This window comes from Esox lucius, chromosome 9 (assembly GCF_011004845.1).
Source record: "Esox lucius isolate fEsoLuc1 chromosome 9, fEsoLuc1.pri, whole genome shotgun sequence".
In the NCBI taxonomy this organism is placed as follows: domain Eukaryota; kingdom Metazoa; phylum Chordata; class Actinopteri; order Esociformes; family Esocidae; genus Esox; species Esox lucius.
The window spans coordinates 18,537,974-18,559,404 of NC_047577.1; the positions used below are offsets into that span (position 1 = coordinate 18,537,974).

At 40.1% G+C, this 21,431-nt stretch overlaps 1 protein-coding gene across 2 annotated transcripts; it reads right to left on the reverse strand.

Moving 5' to 3' along the window:
- Nucleotides 1–1,318: 1,318 nt before the first annotated feature.
- Nucleotides 1,319–21,263, reverse strand: aplf (aprataxin and PNKP like factor). Of its 2 annotated transcripts, XM_010889254.5 has the most exons (11): nucleotides 21,084–21,263; nucleotides 20,757–20,880; nucleotides 15,362–15,433; nucleotides 13,095–13,258; nucleotides 10,980–11,181; nucleotides 9,975–10,101; nucleotides 7,069–7,265; nucleotides 6,095–6,399; nucleotides 5,235–5,372; nucleotides 4,898–4,947; nucleotides 1,319–2,396 (listed from the first exon to the last, which is right to left on the reverse strand). In XM_010889254.5, the coding sequence occupies exons 2-11, from the start codon at nucleotides 20,850–20,852 to the stop codon at nucleotides 2,206–2,208; spliced, it is 1,542 nt and encodes a 513-aa protein (XP_010887556.2). In that variant the 5' UTR covers nucleotides 20,853–20,880; nucleotides 21,084–21,263; the 3' UTR covers nucleotides 1,319–2,205. The 2 variants fall into 2 exon arrangements, with proteins under 2 accessions (XP_010887556.2, XP_019905468.2); XM_020049909.3 differs by lacking the exon at nucleotides 15,362–15,433.
- Nucleotides 21,264–21,431: the final 168 nt, after the last annotated feature.

A 21,431-nucleotide genomic window follows, 5' to 3' on the forward strand; every position in this document is an offset into this window, starting at 1 on the left:
TTGAGACTGACTCAATCTAGGTCAAGCAAAGTAAAACCAGGTGGTGTTCACCATTGCAATCGAACCAGAATAAGCCTTCTATTTCAGTCATGAAAAAAAAGCCTTAAAATGGGATCACTTCATGTTAGATCTTATCTTAAGGCAATTGCAATTAATCACTGATCTTAAGCTGGATATAACTGGCCTGTGTGAAACTGGCCAGTGACCATATCCCCATGCATCCCACAAAGGGGGAGGAGTTGCTGATATTTGAGACACCAAATAACTTATTTACACTCAAATGAATGACTGGGTTTCTCTCTTTTGGGTTTTTAGTTAAAAGCTATGCAGATTACTCAAATATTTTTATAACTTGGGTTTACAGACCTCCACCATCTTAAGGATGACAGAGTAAATAAATCTGTTCATCTAATCGAGGATCTAAACTTGACCCTGCGTAATGCCTTAGAGAAGGTCACACCACTAAAAACCAGAGAAATACGCAACAAGAAACCTGCTCCCTGGTATGCAGACAATACGCCCCACCAAGGAAATTACACTCCACCAAGTTGAAAGTATTTCGACTAGCCTGTAAAGACAGTACAGTGAAATACCGGAAGGGCCACACATCAGATACAGTTGTAAAGTTGAAGAAAAAGCAACGTTCAACAAGTGAAGCCGGTCTTGACTTCAGCAGTGATGAATGCATGAACTTCTTCAATGAAGAGGTCATCATCATTAGAATTCAAATAACAGACTCCTTCAATAAGCATAGTCATAATAAACTCAGTGGTCCTTTTTAATTCTGTACCGCTTGACACGTTCACTAAAATATTAATGAGCTCCAAACCCGCTAGCTGTCAACTGGACCCTATGTTGAAAATAATAAATTGCTCCCTATCATCCAGATGTGTAGCTAACTCACTAAAAGGGCCAGAAATATGGCATTTTCTAACAATGTTTAACAATTAAATTCCTCCTGGTTGTGTTGTGACTGATCATTCCAGCTGCCACTGCCCATCCCCCACCCGATTGACCCGGTCTTTCTCCACCTGGTTATGCAGGTGACTTGGGTTCTGTTAAACCCTTTCCAACCCAAACTGAAATTTAAATCAGAAGATAACTAAAAACATTACAAACTCTTTCAAAGATGAGTGGTGCTGCCATAATAAGTCTTCTTTAGAGAGTTGAGTTAACTGACTCACTCACGTACAGAACATCTTTGATTTCTGATGATCTGTTGTCAACGTACTTTAATCTTCATGCTAACAAGTAAAGCGGACTTCATGTAGACCGTCAATCATAGAACAGAAATTCCAATATACAGTATATTACCAAATGAATGTCTATTTCTAATTTATTTAAAATGTGAGCCAGAGGCCTAAAACATACAATCAACAGTTAAAATTTTTTTTAACCTAAAAACCAGATTGTAAAATCTTTTTTTTTTTTTACAGTTTTACAGACTTTGTGAGAAGGAAATTCCAAGAAATGTAACTGCACAGAGGAAATTTACATTACAAAGGGAAACACTTACTGTAGATATTCAGCTATAGCCAAGGTGTACAAAACACTCTACAAAAGATATGACACTCTACAAATGAATATAATTGAAACCATGAGAACACAAGCCAATGAGAACACAAGCGATTGACGGGCGCTCCAAAATGTGCCCGACAAACACTTCAAGATGGTTGGCATGCCCAAGATGCTGACATCATTTAGGATGATCCATCAATGGCGCTGACCTGGAAGATTTATTATTCGGTTCTCGGTTTGCTGTTTTGTCCAAATTTTTCCCAAACAAATGTCATGGTATCCGATTTGTAGTTAATGCCTATTCTCATCTAAACTGATTCGCCAGAGTCCTAAATTACCTGACTTGCCACAGAGCCACTAGAATGCCAGCCAACTCTCCCATCATCCTGGAAATTGCTGGACCAATATATGCCGCCCTTGTGGGACTCCCTGCCATACCCGATGTAGCACTGCCAGGGAAATATTAAAAGATTTAAAAAAGTTTGCAGTGGCGCAATTTCCTAATACTGTTCTTGTTGTTGTTTGATGAAAGAAAATTTTCCTGTTGCGTACTATGATTTCATACTGCCGACTCTCCCATTATCAGTATAAGGTGCCTAATATAATGCTAGATCATTTCAGTTGGTTTGAATAGCAATGTTATTGTAGGTGGGTTTAGTAGTAGTTTTAGTAGTTTAGTCCAACAGTTCATTTCAGTCTCATAAAATTCTTGGCCTCTTTCTTGAGTCTTTCGAGGTCCTCCTTGCCACTGTCATCTGAATCAGGGGGCTCATAATCAGAGTCTTCATCATTGTCCTCGCTCTCATCATTGATGAAGCTGTCATTGTCTCCAGAGTCATCATCCTCCTCCTCGTTGTTGTAGGACACTGGCTTTTTTGCTGCAGAAAGAATTTCACAGCATTAGCCATTTATAATACAAACATTTTATTGACTGTACTTCATATTTATTTCAAGAGACAAATAGTAACACTCCAGGCACATATACAGGTCCCCACTGGAGACCAGGGATCAATACCCGTCCACACCCCTCACCACCGTCCCCACACCCCTCACCACCGTCCCCCCACCCCTCACCACCGTCCCCACACCCCTCACCACCGTCCCCACACCCCTCACCACCGTCCCCACACCCCTCACCACCGTCTCCACACCCCTCACCACCGTCTCCACACCACCGTCTCCACACCACCGTCTCCACACCACCGTCTCCACACCACCGTCCCCACACCACCGTCCCCACACCCCTCACCACCGTCCCCACACCCCTCACCACCGTCCCCACACCCCTCACCACCGTCCCCACATCCTTAACCACTGTCTTCCTCAGATTCCTAATTTCAATGAAAGCCTTGCAGAAAACAATAAAAATAATAAAGGAGAGTGACGGTTGAGTCTTGCGTGCTGTAAATGTGTTTTATTGCAGGGGTTGATAAAGGACACTCCCTGGGCATAACAGCAACAGATTTTAAAATGCAATTCTGTAGAAGAAACTGTCTTCTTGTCATGTACACTTGTATTTATGCTAGTCGTACAGTAAAAGTCCTTTTAAATCATTACAGCGTTTTATAACGTTTTACACAATGATTGCTGTATGGAACCATAAAAATGAATTGGGCGGCGAATTTGCAAATTACGCTCCAGCCCACTCAGTATTAGGCTGAATACGACCTATGCTGTCCCATACATTTCCAGTTATGCTAGCACAACACCTCAGCCGCGTTAACGTAAATTGAAATATTATATGGTCAGTTCATAAAAAAGCTTGTATAACGATATCTCATTACAATCACACTTAACACAATTTCCCCCTGCATATGGCATCTTGTCTTAATATTTAGCAATTTACCAGGGACATCTAACAGGAAGCCAAATGATTGCTTATCATGTTCCCGAATATAGAAGTGGCTGGAAGACATTCTGTTCTTGACACCCACAGCTCAGTGTGCAAATACAGCACTTGTAATATGTGATGGCAATTATCTTTTCATTGTTGCAGTAGTTCCAATCTGCAGGGTCATGGCGGAGTGGTTTGACTTGAATTTCAATGGGATCCCACCAGTACTTGAGTCAAATGTTCCCTACCACCGCTCTAGTCAACTGCAGTCTAGAAGAGTGTCCTTTGCTAGGCCTAAAGTGTGGCGCATCTAAAGTTCTCACCCATCAGAAAAGATATGAGCCTGTTCCAACCCAAGCCCGATAGGTTGAAGCCCAATCTCAGGTCGAACAACAGAAGAATATCCTCTCCCAAGACCACTACACATGGACGCCCCCCTGTCCTGCATGTTCTAGATCTCTCCCTGCCCTGACATACCTGATGTAACTCATGAAGGACTTGATAATGAGCTGATCATTTAAGTCAGGTGTGACAGAGCAGGGAGAGATCTAAAACATGCAGGGCAGGGGGGCGCCCAGGAGCAGGGTTGAGAAACACTGGTCCAAACCATCTTGCTGTTTTGTTATTTTAAACTGGTGATGATAGGAACACACAGAGACTATAGTTCTATTCACACAGCTTCCTACAATTATAGCAGGTTAATAAAAACTGCAGTAGGCTTAGTTTTAAAATTAAATAGCAAAGGGAAACTTGCATAATTAAACCAGTGGGACTGAAATGCAATTGTAGGAATGAGGGAGTTTAATTCTGAAATGATGCTGTAGCTTCTCAAATATCAACCCTGTCAATCATTATATATGTTTACAGTACATTAACAGGATAGTTTGACCTAAATTCATAATTGGTTGAAACTCTCAAAAACTGCTCGCAATGCAATTTTTGTGTCTTGGGATCCACAGTGTCAATACTTAAATTTGGCCTACTGGCCTAATTACTGTAAAAAGATATATAGACCGCTATTGAGTGCTTTTACATTGCTCTAGAAATAAATAGTTTGTTATCCACACATTTTAAAGGGTCATTATTCACTATTCCACCTTAACTAACCAATATTAACAGCTCATCACACATCAAAGTTCCATTATTATAGAACAATTTCTTGTAAATATTGCAAAAAACATCAACTGTCAACTGTTTGGCCATGTAGTTTATAGGCAGCTACAATTCAAAAATAATTTCCTTTAACATTAATGAGAAATGATAGCATGCGACACTTAATTAAAATCAATAATGGATTACATGAATGAATAACAAATTATTCATAATTATTGAGTAAAACTGCATTTAGGAGGTAACTAATGGGGTTTGCGGTGGAAAGCTGCTGTGTCATTCACCTCTGTGGTGTCCACATGAACATTTCAGCAGATGTTTAAGTGGGTTAAGCAAAATTCTTGTGTCGCATTGAGTTTTTCTATCACAATGTACTATAGGTAACCCAAAATGGACCCTAGAAAACTGTGTGCGGAGTGGGACAAATGAGCATACCTCGCGTCTTCTTGCTATGTCTGTATTCCTTCCTGTGGAGAGGGTTTTTCCTGAAAAGGAATCATGGAGATTGTGATTAATTAAGTGGCAATGTAAAAGGAAACTGTCAAATGGCAACTGTGTGGGGCTACAATGTCTGACATGCCTGTTGCTTTTTTATTTTATGTATCCAGAAAAGTCCCACTGAGGGCAAAAAATATATTGTATAAGGGTTTTCAGGCTATACCTGCCTACTATTTGCCTGATGTGTGCCATTAATCACAATTCTGGTAGAGACACGATTACCAGTCTCTTCTTGTGTAATGGTGACTAAGATAGATTGTCTTGTTCCTGTTACCTGTAGCAGTCTGTGCCATACGGACACTCGGGTCGGTCACCATTATCTGCTTCATCGTCCTCGTCTACTTCCTCAGAATAGTTCTCATAATCGCTGTCTCCGGGGTGACTGCATTCTTGGAAGTGAAATGGGTTTTTCCTTTCAACAAAAACATTTTTTCCCAAATTGATTGAGGAAGGGAATTGGTTGGTATTGATTGATATTCTTTGAAGAGCTTTTAAACGTTTGAGATAGCCCCATCCCTCCACTTATTACATTTCCCTCATTAAAAGATAACAAATAAGACTGTGGCATCTGGCTTCTGATGTTATACCCTAAGACTTGTATGCTCTGGTCAAAATGTGTGCACATTAAACAACGAATTGGGTGCCATTTAGAATGCACGGTCCCATTTTGGGATCTCTCCCATCTTCATTTTCAAAATATTTCCTGCAACTTTACATTGTTTTATAACAGAGGTAATAAATGTTTACTCAACAGAATACAAAAAAGATATGTTGTATTTTGTCAAAATAAAAGCCACTGGTCGAAACCTCTTGCTTTCAAAATATCATGGCTAAGTTAGGTTTGAAAATTACACTACTTATAGATGATGTACATATAAACAACATATTGCATATCCAGGCCAACATGCAGTTCTTTTTATTTTTTTTACTTCAGTGTACATTTTCAGCTATTTGATGTCAAAATGAAAGGCTATGTGACCAGTTTTGTCTCATGCCTATCAGCTTTAGTGCATCTACCTCAGCTTCACTGCCATAAAATATTGCACGTTTTGGAATGAAATATTGGCTGTCCAAATATCATTAACACTAACATTGCCATGAACTGTAGTTGTTCAGACTCTTGTGGGGATGTACCTGTAACAGTGTTTTCCATACTGGCAGGGCGTCCGGAGAGGAGGTTTGGACTGGGCAGGGCCTGAAATGGCACCTGACCCCTGATGCTCCGCCTTGCTGACCTTCTGAGCATTCTTAGGGTCCCTCCCCTTGTTTTTGGCTTCACTGTGCTTCACTCCACTTGTGGAGGGGCTGCTGTCGTTGGCTGCAGAAACGTCCTCCCCACTTCTCTTCTCTCCATCCTCATCCACCTCCATCACAGAGTGGTCCGATTCCTCGCTGTCCTCAAAGTTGCTGGGCTTCACTTGCTGCCGGGCTTTCAATGCCTGAAGAGGAGCAATACGCCAAACAACCAGTGCTACACATTACCAACAACACAATCTACAAATGAAGGAATCTTTAGAACATAACTAGGACAGTGTTGCTAAGACATACACTGGAATGAAAGGCTACATGTCAAGCAACTAAAAGGAAAATATTTGGTTTTCACATAGGGAATCATTTAGCAACCAAAGAAGTGTTAAACAAAACGCTAATATATTTTAGATTATTCAAAGTAGCCACTCTTTTCCTGGATGACAGTTTGCACACTTGGCATTCTGAACACTTTTTTTGGTTGCTACATGATTCTGTGTTATATTCTATGTTCTGTGTCATAGTTTTAATGTCTTCACTATTATTCTACCATGTGGAAAATAGTAAAACTACAGAAATAACCTTGAATGGAAAGGTGGGTCCAAACTTTTTACTGGTACTGTCTGTCTTGAAAAGGAAAGTTTTGAGTGAGGGACAGAAGCGTTCAATTTGCAGTGGTCTCTTAATTTTAACCCTAACGTTCCTCACTCAAAACCTTCCTTTTCGACTTCTTTGGAAAGGAAAGAAAAAGGTGCAGTGGTCTAAACTGTTTCCAGAGCTGTATATACAGTGATACAGATAACTATCTATATCGATCTAGATTTTTTGCAACAGAGCCCACTCAACAGAGCCCACTCAACTGCTTTAGACTGGACCACCCCGCCTTCCTCATCCTCCTCGCTATTTATCCGCCTTATCCGCTTCCTGGGCACTGGCTCCGCCTCACTGTGTTCAGACTCCTCCCCCGATGATGGCGCTGTAGCCCTCCCTCGTTTGGCTGTAACCTGGTTGGTGTTCGTCATTGGTGTCGCAATTCTTACGCCTCTATTTCCAGCTCCTGAAGTAAGGGAAGATACTGAGTGAACCAAATGAATGTCTGTGTCATATAATAAAATTAGGGTTGACGCCGGATCTCTGTGGTAAGACGCATCATTCACACAAATTCTGTGAAAACCAAGCTGGTGGTGTATTTATGACCTACCTATACAGGAACACATATTTACATTTGAGTAATTTAGCAGATCCTATTATCCAGTGCATGAAGACCAATCCACAGTCACCAGCCCAAATTCCATAGTGGGGGACAAATATCATGCTAGCTAGCTATGTGTTGAAAGCCATTGGCTGAGTCATGCAAAATTAATATAAAAGGCTGAACTATTAGGCCAGTTGGATAGGAATCTTGCACACTGATCTCATGGAAAATTCATCAAGTATTTCCCGATTTAACATATTAGATTTGGTTTGATTTGACCTCAGTGTCACAGAAGCTGCATATACCCAGTCAGTCCAATTCAGATCATTTTCCAAATTACTTGTCTTTTGACTAATCAGATTGGATTTCTCCCCATAATTGGCCAAAACTCGCAGTGCAGATATGGGCAATATTCCCCAGTCCATGTAATCCTTGCTATAATGTCTGAAAAAGGGCAATTCATCAAAGTCCAGCTGTCTTAGACAGATTTTGTGAGCACAAGCACATGGCAGAATTAATTAGTGCACACTGTGCCTCAAAAACACAACCCTGAATTCTCAATCTAAATGAGTTTCTGGTTAGGAGGACAGAACAACAACCACTCTGGCACCAGGTGCTGACCTTGTCTGGTAATTTGGCTACTAATGGGCCTTTAGGACTAGAGGACAGGAAGCTGATCCTAACTTCTGACCCTCTAGAACATGGGTCTCCAATTAAAAAGCTAAACAGAGTTCAAAAATAAAGATTGGAGATGATGAGAAATGAGAAGAGTTCATGTACATATTATCCCCCCCCCCCCCCGATTTCTCATAATAGAAAACAAAGAAAGCAAAGAAGGCATTGTGCTGTCGACTGCTAATTTGATGTAAGCTAAAATATAGACGGATGGCCCCTGTCAAAGACAGCCAGGGACAGGCATCGATTCTAAATGATCAGAGAAAACTGCTGTCTGAACCATTTCGAAATCGAACGCGCTGTTCTTTGTTGACGGGAGTGCCAGCAATTTCTCTCTCGATTACTTTTATTGTTGCATTGTTGTGAGGGAACTGGCAAGTAAGCATTTCTTGGATTGGTTTTATGACAAATGTTGTAATCTTGTAATCTCCTCCAGGCACAGCCAGAAGAGGATTGGCCACCTTTCAGAGCCCAGTTCCTTTCTAGGTTTCTTCCTAGGTTTTGACCCTACCAGGGAGTTTTTTTCTAGTCATTGTGCAACCATTTTTTGATGTTGCTTGCTCTTTGGGGTTTTAGAAAGGGTATCTTTATAAGCACCTTGTGACAACTACTGATTAAAAAGTGCTTTATGAAACCTGTCTAATATGCTGTTGGTCCTCCACATGCCCCCAAAACAGCTTTTGACGGTGGACAGTTGTCATCATGGGCACTCTGACCGGCCTGCGGCCACACAGCCCCACATGCAGCAGGGTGTGGTGTGCGGTGTTGAGACACATTCCTCCAGTAACCATCATTAAAATGTTCAGTCACAATAGACCGGGAACACCACACAAGCCTTGCCATTTCAGAGATGCTCTGACCCAGTCGTCTAGCCATAGCAATTTTGCCCGTGTCAAAGTTGCTCAGGTCTTTAACCCACCAACATGTTGACTACGAGAACTGACTGTTTGCTTACCATCCAATCTACCCAGACCTTGACAGGTGCCCTTGTTAGGAGAGGATCAACGTTATACACGTGACCTGTGAGTGGTCATGTTTTGAAAGTGCTTGGAAGTGTTCTCAGTTCATAAACGAAGTGAGAACTGCTGCCACCTGGAAAATGTCTTGATTGAACTGTGACTCCTGAAACTAAAATGCAAACGGTTATGCAACATGAAAGTGCGGAAATCGTCAATGAGGACGCAGTGGCTACCTGGCAGGAGGATCAGTCACATACCAGAGATACCAGTCAGCAAAGCATGACGTGTCTCTCTTTCCCAGGATGCTATCTAGTCAGTGACATCACGGATCCCAACAGGGGGCACAATTCTCCTTTATAACCGACCGTAAACAGCAAACGTATCCTGCCCATGTTTGGTGGGAGAAGTTTGATTTGGAGAAAGCAGATGGCAAACCAGATGTAGTTGAGACTGGTGGTGAATGCCTTCACCGGCCACGGTAGACGGTACACGCTGCCAATATTTACTTTTCTCAACTTTTTCTATCTGCCACAGCGTGAAGATAAACCAAAATAAATTTTTACTTGGAGGAGCAACACCCGAAAGGGACATGATTAACCGGGCTGAGTTAGGTAATTAAAGAAAGTTAGGAGGTAAGTAAGTTAGGTAAGTTAAGTGTGTTTGACAGTAATGTAATGGGTTTAATACATTTTCACAAAATGCAAATACAGGTGTATTTAGGAGTTGGCCTGGGGAGATCTTCTGTACGAGACGCAAATACAGTTGTGTTCTGTGGCGCAAATACAGTCCAGTTCACACGTTACCAGAGCTGGTAATGAGAGAAACTTGGTTCTGCCCTTGAGCAAAAGAGTTCAACCTAATTGCTCCCCGGCGCTCCAATGTGGCAATTCTTTGTTACCCTCAAGTCCAAAATGTCAAAGCCTAATGGAAATTATACCTTTAGAGGTGGACGGGCTCGTCAAAGATGCAACAGGTACCATCATCCACGCAGGTAACACTCTTTTCTTTGGCTCCACCTTTAGCTTATTCTGGTCCTTTTCTGCTTCTGCTAAAACACCCTTTGCCTGTCAGAACAGAACCACAACGCAAAACCATTCTATTGGTACCACCACATTAACAGTACACATTTGTATACATGTGTTATTTCCCAAACACATGTTAAGAAAATTTCCTTGAGGAAACTGCACAAAGTAGGTTATAACCAGAGGTGGGCACCAAACCGTTAATCCATTAATCGTTAATTAACAAAGTTAAAATTTTCTTAACTGTGAAAATCATTATTGGACTAATTAACTACCGTTAAATTTGACTTCTGTTAACTTAAGTCTGCTTATTCAAAAACCTAATAAAAATACCTTTAAAACTCTCTAGAGAAGTGTTTCTCAACCCTGCTCCTGGGCGCCCCCCTGCCCTGCATGTTTTAGATCTCTCCCTGCTCTGTCACACCTGATTCAAATGATCAGCTCATTATCAAGTCCTTCATGAGTTACATCAGGTATGTTAGGGCAGGGAGAGATCGAAAACATGCAGGACAGGGGGGCGTCCAGGAAACACTGCTGTAGAATCTAAGCCAATTTTTGCTTCAGTCCGGAGCGGGGAATGAATCCAATGCTTACGGTGCTGAATATTTAGATGCTATTTCCAAAGTCAAACATGTATTTCTCTGCAATGGAGTAACTTGCCTCGCCTTGACGGAAAAGGACAAATGTAATGTCATTTGACTTAGTCAGAAAGTCAGGAATCCAATGAAAAAAAATACAAGCTTCTAGCATGTTTTGTTATGATAAAAATTAACGTTACCAGTCATCGCAAACTTTCGTTACATTTTTTACGATTTAACTGATTAACATTATCGAAGTTAACATTTTGGTTAACGGATTAACGGTTAACGAAGTGGTTATGTCTCAAAATAACATTTTGCCGACCCTACAGATTTCCTGACCTGCTTTGGGGTGGCAGGAGTGGGTAGCTCGTCATCGGGCTTCTTCTGGTCCAAACTATCTTGCAGTTCAGACTCTAGTTCCTGGGTGTGTGATGTCCCCCTCATGCCCTGGCCTGTAGTGACAGCGTGATCGTCTCCTGGTTCAGGAGAGGAAGGAGTCTTAACAATAGCCTCCTCTTCATCTTGAAGAGCTTGACTGTTTCTGTAATAAAAAATTGGGAGCACACCGGTTAATACGTCTCAATTGCTGTGGTCTAAGTTGGATCCAGCAGCCCAATTCACTTCCAATAAACATGAACTGCGGCCATGTGGGTTTGAATCAAACCTATTGCTCTCTCATCTACAGTGCCCTTCAAAAGTATTCAGATACTTGACCAATTCTCTCACATCACAGAATTACAAAATGGTACACGTGTTCTAGTTCATAAATTTCTATTTGTCACTGATAAAATAAAAAGGACAACATTTGTAGAAATTCAGTCAAATAACAGAAATTTGCAGTGACTTAAGTATATACTACACAGCCAAAAAGTATGTGGACATCCAACCACTACACCTAAATGAGCTTGTTGGACATCCCATTCCAAAACCATGGGCATCAAAATGGAGTCGAGCTTGCATGGTCTAGCACTTCATTGCTGCAATGTTGTTGCTCCTAGACACTTCCACCTCACAATTATAGCACTTACAGTTGACCAGGGCAGATCATTTTCACAAACTGACTTGTGGCAAAGGTGGCATCCCATGACAGTGCCACATATAAAGACACGGAGCTCTTCAGTATGACCCATTGTACTAGTGAACATACCTTTGGCCATAGAGTGTATATTCTACCACTTTCCTGTCTAAAAAGGCATAAAATGACTGGAGAAAATGCACAAGCAGTCAAATTAGTATTTTAAACAATTTGTTCTTTGAACAATTGTATCAGCACCAATTACTGAAAAAAATTATCTGAATTGGTCTGCTGGTTTATATGCATCTACTATGACCACCACTGGAATATATTGCACATTTTACAGTAGGTAAAGGCTCAAACACAACAAGTAACCTGACAACTCTATGTTGCAAACACCAGCTTAATGTTCCATGAATCTGGGCTATGCTTTTATGCTAGACAAAATATAAGACTCGAGGACCCTGGTTTGGAAGCTTTTGATTTAACCTTTAAAACAAAAAAACTAATTTTGAAAAGATCTCAGTTTACAAAAAATTATTATGTAGGTGCTGGTTTTGCACACAATAATAGAGAAGACACTGATTTTGGACCATATCCACTCACTCTTGCCTGTTTTTAAGAGATGAAAGGCATGACATTTCGATGAATGCAAATGAATGCATTCATTTGCAAATGAATGACTTACATCACCTGACGACATCACCACAGAAAAAAGCCTAATCTTTCCAAATAAGAGTTAATTATAATCAATTAGTTACCGCAACTGATGGCAGCAGCAGAGAAGTATCTTTGGTAAACAAAAGCTTTATATTTACAAATAAGAGTTCATCCTAATCCATGAGTCATATCTATATACACACAAACAGTATTTACATATACATATATAACTGTAGTCAGCCGGTTGTTATGGTAATCCGGAACGTGAATGCGCATTTGATGTCACTGTTTAGTGGCTCTGACGAAGTAATAAAATGCCGTTTTAGGATTGCTTTTACAGCCTTTGCTGGCTGTCAGGAAATTTCTAAATGGAACTTGAGGACAAATGCAAATCCTTTTGAAGGAGTGGGCCTAGATAAGGTAATAAAACATTTTTTATTTGAAATTGGGTTTGTTCCTAGTTAGTTCAAACCTCACCCCAATGCACTGCCTATCAAGCACCATTGTAAATCAACAAAATGAAAGTGGTTACTTTAAGAGATGTGACCTCCCTACTCTATTAAGGTTAAAAGCCATCTAAAATCCATGACATTATGAATAGCCTAGAATTATTCCTTTAAAACTACAAATGCGAAACAACTGCATTTCGTTGTACTGTACTGTTCAATGACAATAAAGTTGAATCTAATCTAATCAAATAAATATTACATATAAACATTTCCAAATGAACTTAGACCCTAAGGGAAAGCTACAGGGGCAATGATGTTGAGTGACATTACTTTAATGTTCCGTATTCTCCAGCCACAGCCACCACCTTGTACATATACTTCCCAGGAAGAAGGGAAAAGATGTCCCCCTGCCCAAGCCTATGCCATTGGTCCCTCTCCAAAGGCTGCGGGGGGTCGTCCAATGAGGTCTGACAGAAGCAAGGGTTGACATGTGTCTGGAATTGGAAAGAAAAAGGGCATTTTAATAGTGGCCATACAGTGCTATAAACACACCACCAGACTGTAAAGAATGTGAGCTCTTTTAAAGATTATTTTGTAAAAGAGATACATTGGTGAAAGAAAAGGAAGGAATGTTCTCTGGTGGGGAACCGCATATTTACATACAGCCGGAGATGTTACCACTAGAACACAGCTCCGTACCTATCTGACTTTCTGCATTGTTGCAAACAGAGTTTTGCCAGATATTTTTGTAGATTGTAAAAATATATAGTGAGTCTGAAAGCAAATATTACTCTAAAACTGGTGCCTGTTTAATTTGTCTGTTATGCTAAGCAATTCATCTTCAGGTGTAAATACGTTATTGCCCCTTAGTTAATTTAAACCAATGAATGGGATTATCGGGGTCAAGTGTTTGTATACCTTGGAAAAAACTATTGGGCCTAAATCAGGAGGATGACCAATATAAATTAGACTTTGCCCCCAGTATTAGAATCTCTGAAGTTGGCAGCAATCAGGATCCAAAGCTACATCATGACACAGTCAAAAGAAATTCCTAAACATCCCCAGAAAACAAATGTTAATGCATACCGGTCTGGAAAGGGTTACAAATACCTTTCTAAGGCTCTGGGGGTCAACCGAACCGAAGTCCAAAATAAGTACGTTTGGAACCGTGGTGAATGTTCCCAGGAGTGGATGTCCTGACAATATCCCTCCAAAAGCAAGCAGTAAAGTCATACAGGATGTAACAAAGAACCCAATAAACAACATCCAGGGATCTAGAGGCCTCTCTCACCTTCGTTGAGGTCAGTGTTCATGACCATCTTCAGAAATAAACTGGATAAAAATAGATTCATGGCAGAACCACAAGGCGGAATCCACTGTTCACTAATTAAAACACCCATCTAGGTTTGCCAAGGTACCTGGCTGAACCTGAAGAGTTCTGGAACAATTAAATGGGCCCTGTTATATCTAGTGAAAACCAAACACTGAATTCCACATTGAGAACCTCAATCCAACGATTAAGCATGGAGGTGGCACTGCCATTATTTGGGGATGCTTTGTCTGCCTTAAGACCTGGACCAATCAAAATGGAGAAAATGCCTTGCAGATTATATTCTCTATCATTGAAGGAACTCTGCTTTGTATTAGAGAATTCTATAGGAGAATCTCAAGCCATCTGTCCGTGACCTAATGCTGAAGCGCAGTTGGGTCATGCAGCAACACAATGATCTGAAACACACAACCAAGTCCATATGAGAATGGATGAAGAACAACACATTTTAGGTTTTGGGAACTCCAGATCGGAAACCCCATTGAAATGTGGCCGTTCCAGAAATGAACAGTAAAGGCTTGAAAATCCAAAAACATCACTAAGTGAAAGCAGTTCTGGAGTGAGTCAGAATTCCTCAGGGTGCTGTCAGAGACTGACAAGTAACTACAGGAAGTGTTTGTTTACAGTCATTGCTTCTAAAGGAGACACATTCAATTTGAGTCTAGGGGGGCATCTACTGTTTCACATGGGGATAAAGGGTTTCACATAACTTTCATCAATATACATAACATTTTGTGTTTTTTGCAAGTTCATGCAAGTTCACTTTCATCTAATATAAGGTTTTGGTTGAAAACCTGATAACATTCAGTGCCCAAAATATGCAAAAATGCCCCAAAATCTGAAAGTGGTCTAGTAATTGTTAATGGCACTATAGACACTGCCCTTAAGTGGTAACTCTGTGATTAAATAAGATAACTAGTTGAAAGTGAAGGTTGCAACTCCTTGGATCCAAATGTTTCTTGTGAATTACGTTCTCTATAAACGACTGTTGCAAATAAAAGCATTTCTAATGAATGTAGTAACTCCAAACCCTTCAGTCTCACTGGGGTACAAGACATTCTGTCAACACATTCTCAAATTATTCAAGAACACTTCCAAAACATGAACAGGACATGGTGTGACTGACCACAGTCCTTTTTGATAACTGATTTCAAAGGATTGTTGTTTTCGGCACAACAGACCGCCAGGTCTCTAATTAGCCCTCTTAACAGGGTCAGCGTGCCCTTGAGACCCCGGGTGAGAATAAATGAAGTCCTCTTAAGCCTACAGGTTTGATGCGCAGCTTTCCATCATGGTTCTCAAGGAGGCCGTGGTGTCTGGAGACTCTTTTGTCATTGACCTGAAACACACAGTATATACAATGCACAGATCAGGGCCCTTATTCATAATTTATAAAGAGTCTCAGAGGTGCTATTAACATTTTTGGCTTGTGAATTATAATGAACAGGATTATATGAGCACATTATCCCACATCCTAGATTGGATGTTCCTCCATAAAAGTTCCTTGTTGGTCTCCTCGATAGTAGAGTTTATGCATCAATAATATATTTAAAAAACCCTGAATGATCACGTTGTAATACAGACAAGGAGTTATGTAGCAAATAAAACAAATGTGAATATTTAATAAGAAGAAAGGCTTGCTGAAATTCCAAAAGTTATGTCCCCTTTGTACCACTATCATTATCACCATTATCATTAAGCCAGAGTTACCTTCTTGTTTTGACCAAATATTTCTTAAGATTTTGATTTAATTTGTGTTTAGTTACTTATTTTTTGATAAGTCAACTAAACTAGAGTGGTCCATACTTGTTGCTAACAAAGCATGTCACAATGGAAATGTGAATCAATTTTGATTTGAACCCTCATGTTCCTTTTTAAATATATATTATTTAACCATGAAAAATCAGTCTTGACCTTTTTTGGCCATTTTCACATGCAACACGCACACTAAATATATATATACATTGATATAGATATTTACATCTATCTATAACTACAGCTCCAGAAATAATTAAGATACCACTGCACTTTTTTTTTTACAGCGGTCTCTTAATTTTAACCCTTCTGTTCCTCACTCAAAACCTTCCTTTTTGACTTTGTTGGAAAGGAAAGAAAAAGTAGCAGTGGTCTCTTAATTTTTTCCAGAGCTGTATATACAAAAAAGTTGTCTAAGAGTGACATCTGGAGGCCTAACAGTGTTAAAACAACAAAATTATGTAATTGCAGAAGCCTATCAAGTCAGTTCCTTCAGTAAAACGGCTCTTGTATTCAAATCCTTTATTCAGTACTTTAAAGAAGTGCCTTTAACTGCAATCACATCATTTAAGGAGTCAAAGCAGTAGGAATTAGTAGCAATTATGGAATCGAAGGTTAGGCAGCTGACCAAAAATCTTTTCACATTAAACAAAATACCTTTCTATTGTTAAAACCTTTAAAATGGATTTGTTTGCTTCTTGGGTATACCGCTACAGTCTTGTCACACCTAGATTTGGGCAGTTTCTCCTATTGTTTCTTGCAGATCCTTTGACTGGGCCATTTAAGGACATTCACAGTAATTCTTGTGCAATCTGGATCAGGTAGGGTTTGTCAAGAACCTCTCATAATTTACTTTTTCATCTTTGCCTCAATCCTGACTAATCCTGTCTCACAGACCCAGCCGCTGAGAAGCATTCCCATAGCTTGATGCTCCCACCACCATGCGTTATCATAGAGATGGTATTAGCCAAGTGAAATGGAGAACATAATTTTTCACCAGATTTAGCGATTGACAATCAGGCATAATAGTTTGATTTTGGCCTCATCACACCACCAAATATGTTCCTTGTGCCGTTTAGAAAAATCCAGGCGGCATTTCATGTGTCATTAACTCATAAGTGGCTACTCTACCATAAAGACCTGACTGACCGGTGGTAGAAAACAAAACTTCTGAATAACCAAGTATCCTTAAAAAACTACCTTCCGTTCCTTCCTATATGCTGCTAAAGACCTTTGCAATCACCCAAATTACTCCTCACTGCTTAACCCACCATCTCTTAACCCACCATCTCTTAACCCACCATCTCTTAACCCACCATCTTCCCTCTCTTTTAATGACATGGACAACTATTTTCTAAAGAAAGTAGAGGATTTTCATACCTCAGTCACCCAGTCTTGTAGGTCCAATGTTTGCTCACATGTGAGACTTGGCCATGCATTAACCGCTTTTTCTCTGCTCTAACCAGATAATATTCTCCACCTAGTGATGGCTGGCTGCCCGACATCATGCCCTCTTGACCCTATCCCTGCCTCCTTTCTCCTGACCATTTTTGGAGGCCTTCTCCAATTCCCTCCCATATGACCACATCCCTGAGCATTGGCTATGTCCCAGCAGACAGGATGGCTCCTCTGTTAAAGAATCCAACACTTGATGACTCTGAAGTCAAAAACTACAGGGTGGTATCCCTTCGGTCTTTCCTTTCTAATACACTTGAACGTGCCAAACAAAGAACCTTGGCGTAACTAGACGGCACACTGTCTTCTCTGTAAACACCAAGGCAGTGACCCATTCCTGCAGATGAATGCCCTACAACATGTGGAGTACAACCTTACCTCACACAGGAAGCAACACTTATCCAGGCACTTCTCAACTCATGTCTGAATGGAAACTCACTGCAACTCACTTAGTTGGGCTCCTGGCATGTGCTACCAAATCCTTGTTATATATTCAGAATGCAGCGGCCCACCAGTGTTCAACCTCCCACAAATCTGAAAGTTTCCCATGTCAGCCCACTTCTTTGCACACGCCACAGCTTTCCAGATCTAGCCGGAAAGCGCTACAAGGACATGGTGCATGCCTATGGAGCAACAAGACGAAATGTACCTCCCCACCATGAGGCAATGCTCAAACCCTTACATCCCTACCTGGGCTGTTTGTTTGGCCCAAAATGTGTGTTCCTGTCTAAATCATGTCCAATCAATTTAATTTATCACAGGTGGACTCCAATCACATTCTATAGGAAGATCAAAGGACACAGGATGCATCAGAGCTCAATATGGAGTGTCATGGCAAATGGTATTAATATTTATGTAGATTAGATATTTCAGTGTCGTATTTTCTATAATTTTTTTTGCTTTGTCATTATGTTCTATTATGTGAATTCATAAATCTAAGAAATTATGAATTCAGTCTGTAACCAAACAAAATATGGAAAATGTCAAGGGGTCTGAATACTTTTCACTGCAAGACATCATAAAACAAAACAAAAATGTTACCTATTCAGACAAAAAAAACTGAAGAACAATTGTTCCATCCCACCTGAACAGGCTGAAATTCCATATTTATTTTTGCAAATTAAGGGTAGTACAATTTTAAGTGTTATTTAAATCAAATTTTTACTGTACTGTAAGGCCTTTTTCAAATGTTCAATTAATTATTACAATTGTAATCTTACAGCCAGAGGAGGACTGATCACCCCTCTGAGCCTGGGTCCTCTCTAGGTTTCTTCCTAAATTTTGGCATTCTTAGGGAGTTTTTCCTAGCCACTGAAATTCAACACTCCTTGGGGTTTAAGGTGTTTTGTAAAAGCACTTTGTGACATCTGCTGATGTAAAAAGGGCTTTATAAATGCATTTGATTGATTCAAAAGTTTGGTGAGTGGCAGAATAGGCCATAACGTCAGGCCTCACATGATCAGGGGCCTTATGAGCTTGGCATAATTACAAATAATATTACAACCCTCTTTCCAAAAACATTGGGACGCTGTGTAAAATGGAAATTAAACCCTACATTGAATAGAAAATAGTAGAAAGACAACATATCACATGTTGAAACTGAGAAATGTAAATGTGTCTTGAAAAATATATGCCCTTTTTTCAATTTGATGCCAGAAACACATTTCAAAAAAGTTGGGACGGGGCAACAAAAGACTGGAAATGTTGTGTAACGCTTAAGAAAACAACCTGGTGGAACATCTCATAACTAATTTGGTTAATTGGCAACAGGTCAGTAACATGATTGGGCATAAAAAGAGCATCCCAGAGAGAAGTAAAGATGGGAAGGGGTTCATCACTCTGTGAAAGACTGTGCGGACAAATAGTGCAACAATTCAGAGAATCCAGAAAAATCTTTGTATGCTGAAAGCCAATTTTGGATGGCCATGAACTTCGAACCCTCAGGGAGCACTGCATTAAAAACCGACACGAGTCTGTAGTGGACAGCACTGCATGGACTCAGGAACACTTCTGGAAACCATTGTCTGGGAACACACTACATCGCTGCATCCACAAATCCAAGTAAGAACTCTACCATGCAAAGAAGAAATCATGTATAAACAAGATCCAGAAAAGACGCCGCCTTCTCTGGGCCCGAGCTCATGACTGAGGCGAGTGGAAAACTGTCCTGGGTTCTGATGAATCAAAATTTGAAATTACTTTTGGGAATCATAGATACTGTGTCCCCCGGGCTAAAGAGGAAATGGACCATCCGGCTTATCAGTTCACAGTTCAAAAGCCAGCATCAGTGATGGTATGGGGGTGCAATAGTGCACATGGCACCTATGAAGGCACCATTAACTTATATAGACTTTTTGTAGCAACATATGCTGCCATCCAGACGATGTATTATTCGGGGAAGACCTTGCTTATTTCAGCAAGAAAATGCCAAACCACATTCTGTACGTATTACAACAGCATGGCTCCGTAGTAGTGCTCAACTGGCCTGCCTGCCTGCAGTCCATACCTGTCACCCACTGAAAACATTCGGCGCATTATGAAGTGAAAAACAAGAGAGACCCAGAACTGTTGAGCAACTGAAATCCTATATCAATTCCCAAACGCTTACAGAATATTGTTAAAAGTAGAGGTGATGCAACACAGTGGTAAATATGCCTATGCCCCAACTTTTATTTTAAATGTGTTGCTGGCATCTAATTCAAAATGTGCATATATTTTCCAGAAAATAACATTTCTCAGTTTCAACATGTGATGTGGTCTTTGTGCTATTTTCAGTTAAATATAGGGACTAAATGTTTTGCACATAATTGCATTCTGTTTTTATTTTCATTTTACAGTGCACCAACCTTTTTGGAAACAGGGTTGTAATTAAAAAACAAACATTCCTTAACTTGAGGCCCACTGGTGCCATAATAAATTCACAGCTTTAGTATCAAAACATACACAAAGCTTCAACAATTAATGGAGAGAATTAATAATTTTAGGGGAGGGTTGCTGCAATTGCTAAACGGAAATCCACACCCCATTGGATTGTAAAATATGATTCTAAATAGTAGCCTAGTAACCATTAGATTTCATATCAGATTCATAGGGAAAAGCATTCAGATCATCTTGAGTTTTACACTTTATTTTGAAGTAACCTTCAGTGGCCCATTGTTTTGTTAAAATCACAAGGGGAAAATCCTTTGAATCCATTTTAGAATAAGTCTGTAATTGTACAAAATGTGGAATAAAAGGGAAAGGTTCAGAATACGGTCTGAATGCACAGTATAAATGCAGCCCTATCAAGTATGTATTTTATCACAACCCATTGATAAACTCTTAGAAATTGTAAGGCATTATTACTACCCACGATTGTGAAGTGATGTTGGACTTAAAATATTCTCATGACCAGGGTTGGAGAACAAAGACATAAAGTACTTTACTAGACACTCTCCGACTAAGTTACTCACGCCAAGGAATGGACCCCTTCCCAGCAGTGTCTCTCCTTCGGGCAGGTTTATAGGAGTACTGCCACCACCTACAGGCACGAGGTGGAACCCCGCCATCTGTGGGTGGCTGGTGATTCCCAAATACCTTAAAATGAGTTATCAATTGCTTCATATTAGATGAGATACATATTATCATATTCAATGTGACAGTTGTTATCTATTGTTTATGCTTAGCTGGTAATTTTCTGTCTGTTTAGTTGTTCTTCAATGTTCTTCCAAATTGTTGATAACTTAGCCATCTTCTAGACTAATGCAACTCTGAGAGCTAAATGCAAATATGGTACGTACCGTTGTCTAGTCGGAGGTAAAAGGATTCTATCTTACACCCTTATTATAATCAACCATACACATGTACGCTTCTTTGTGATACATTCATTCCTCTACTAGCTTGAATTGATATGATTGCCAAAGGTGAAAACTTTGATTAGTGGTTTGTTTTGTAGCTAACTTCCGGCCTGTTGTAGTGGAGCATGCGCGCATCGTCGTTGTAAGGTCGCGTCGACGATTGATAAAAATAAATAAATAATACAAGCATCAACAATTTAGCAATGCGTAATTTGTTATTCTTAACAAATATTTATTTAAATAGAACAATTCATGCTACATTTTATGCATAATTAAAAGTCGTTGCTACCG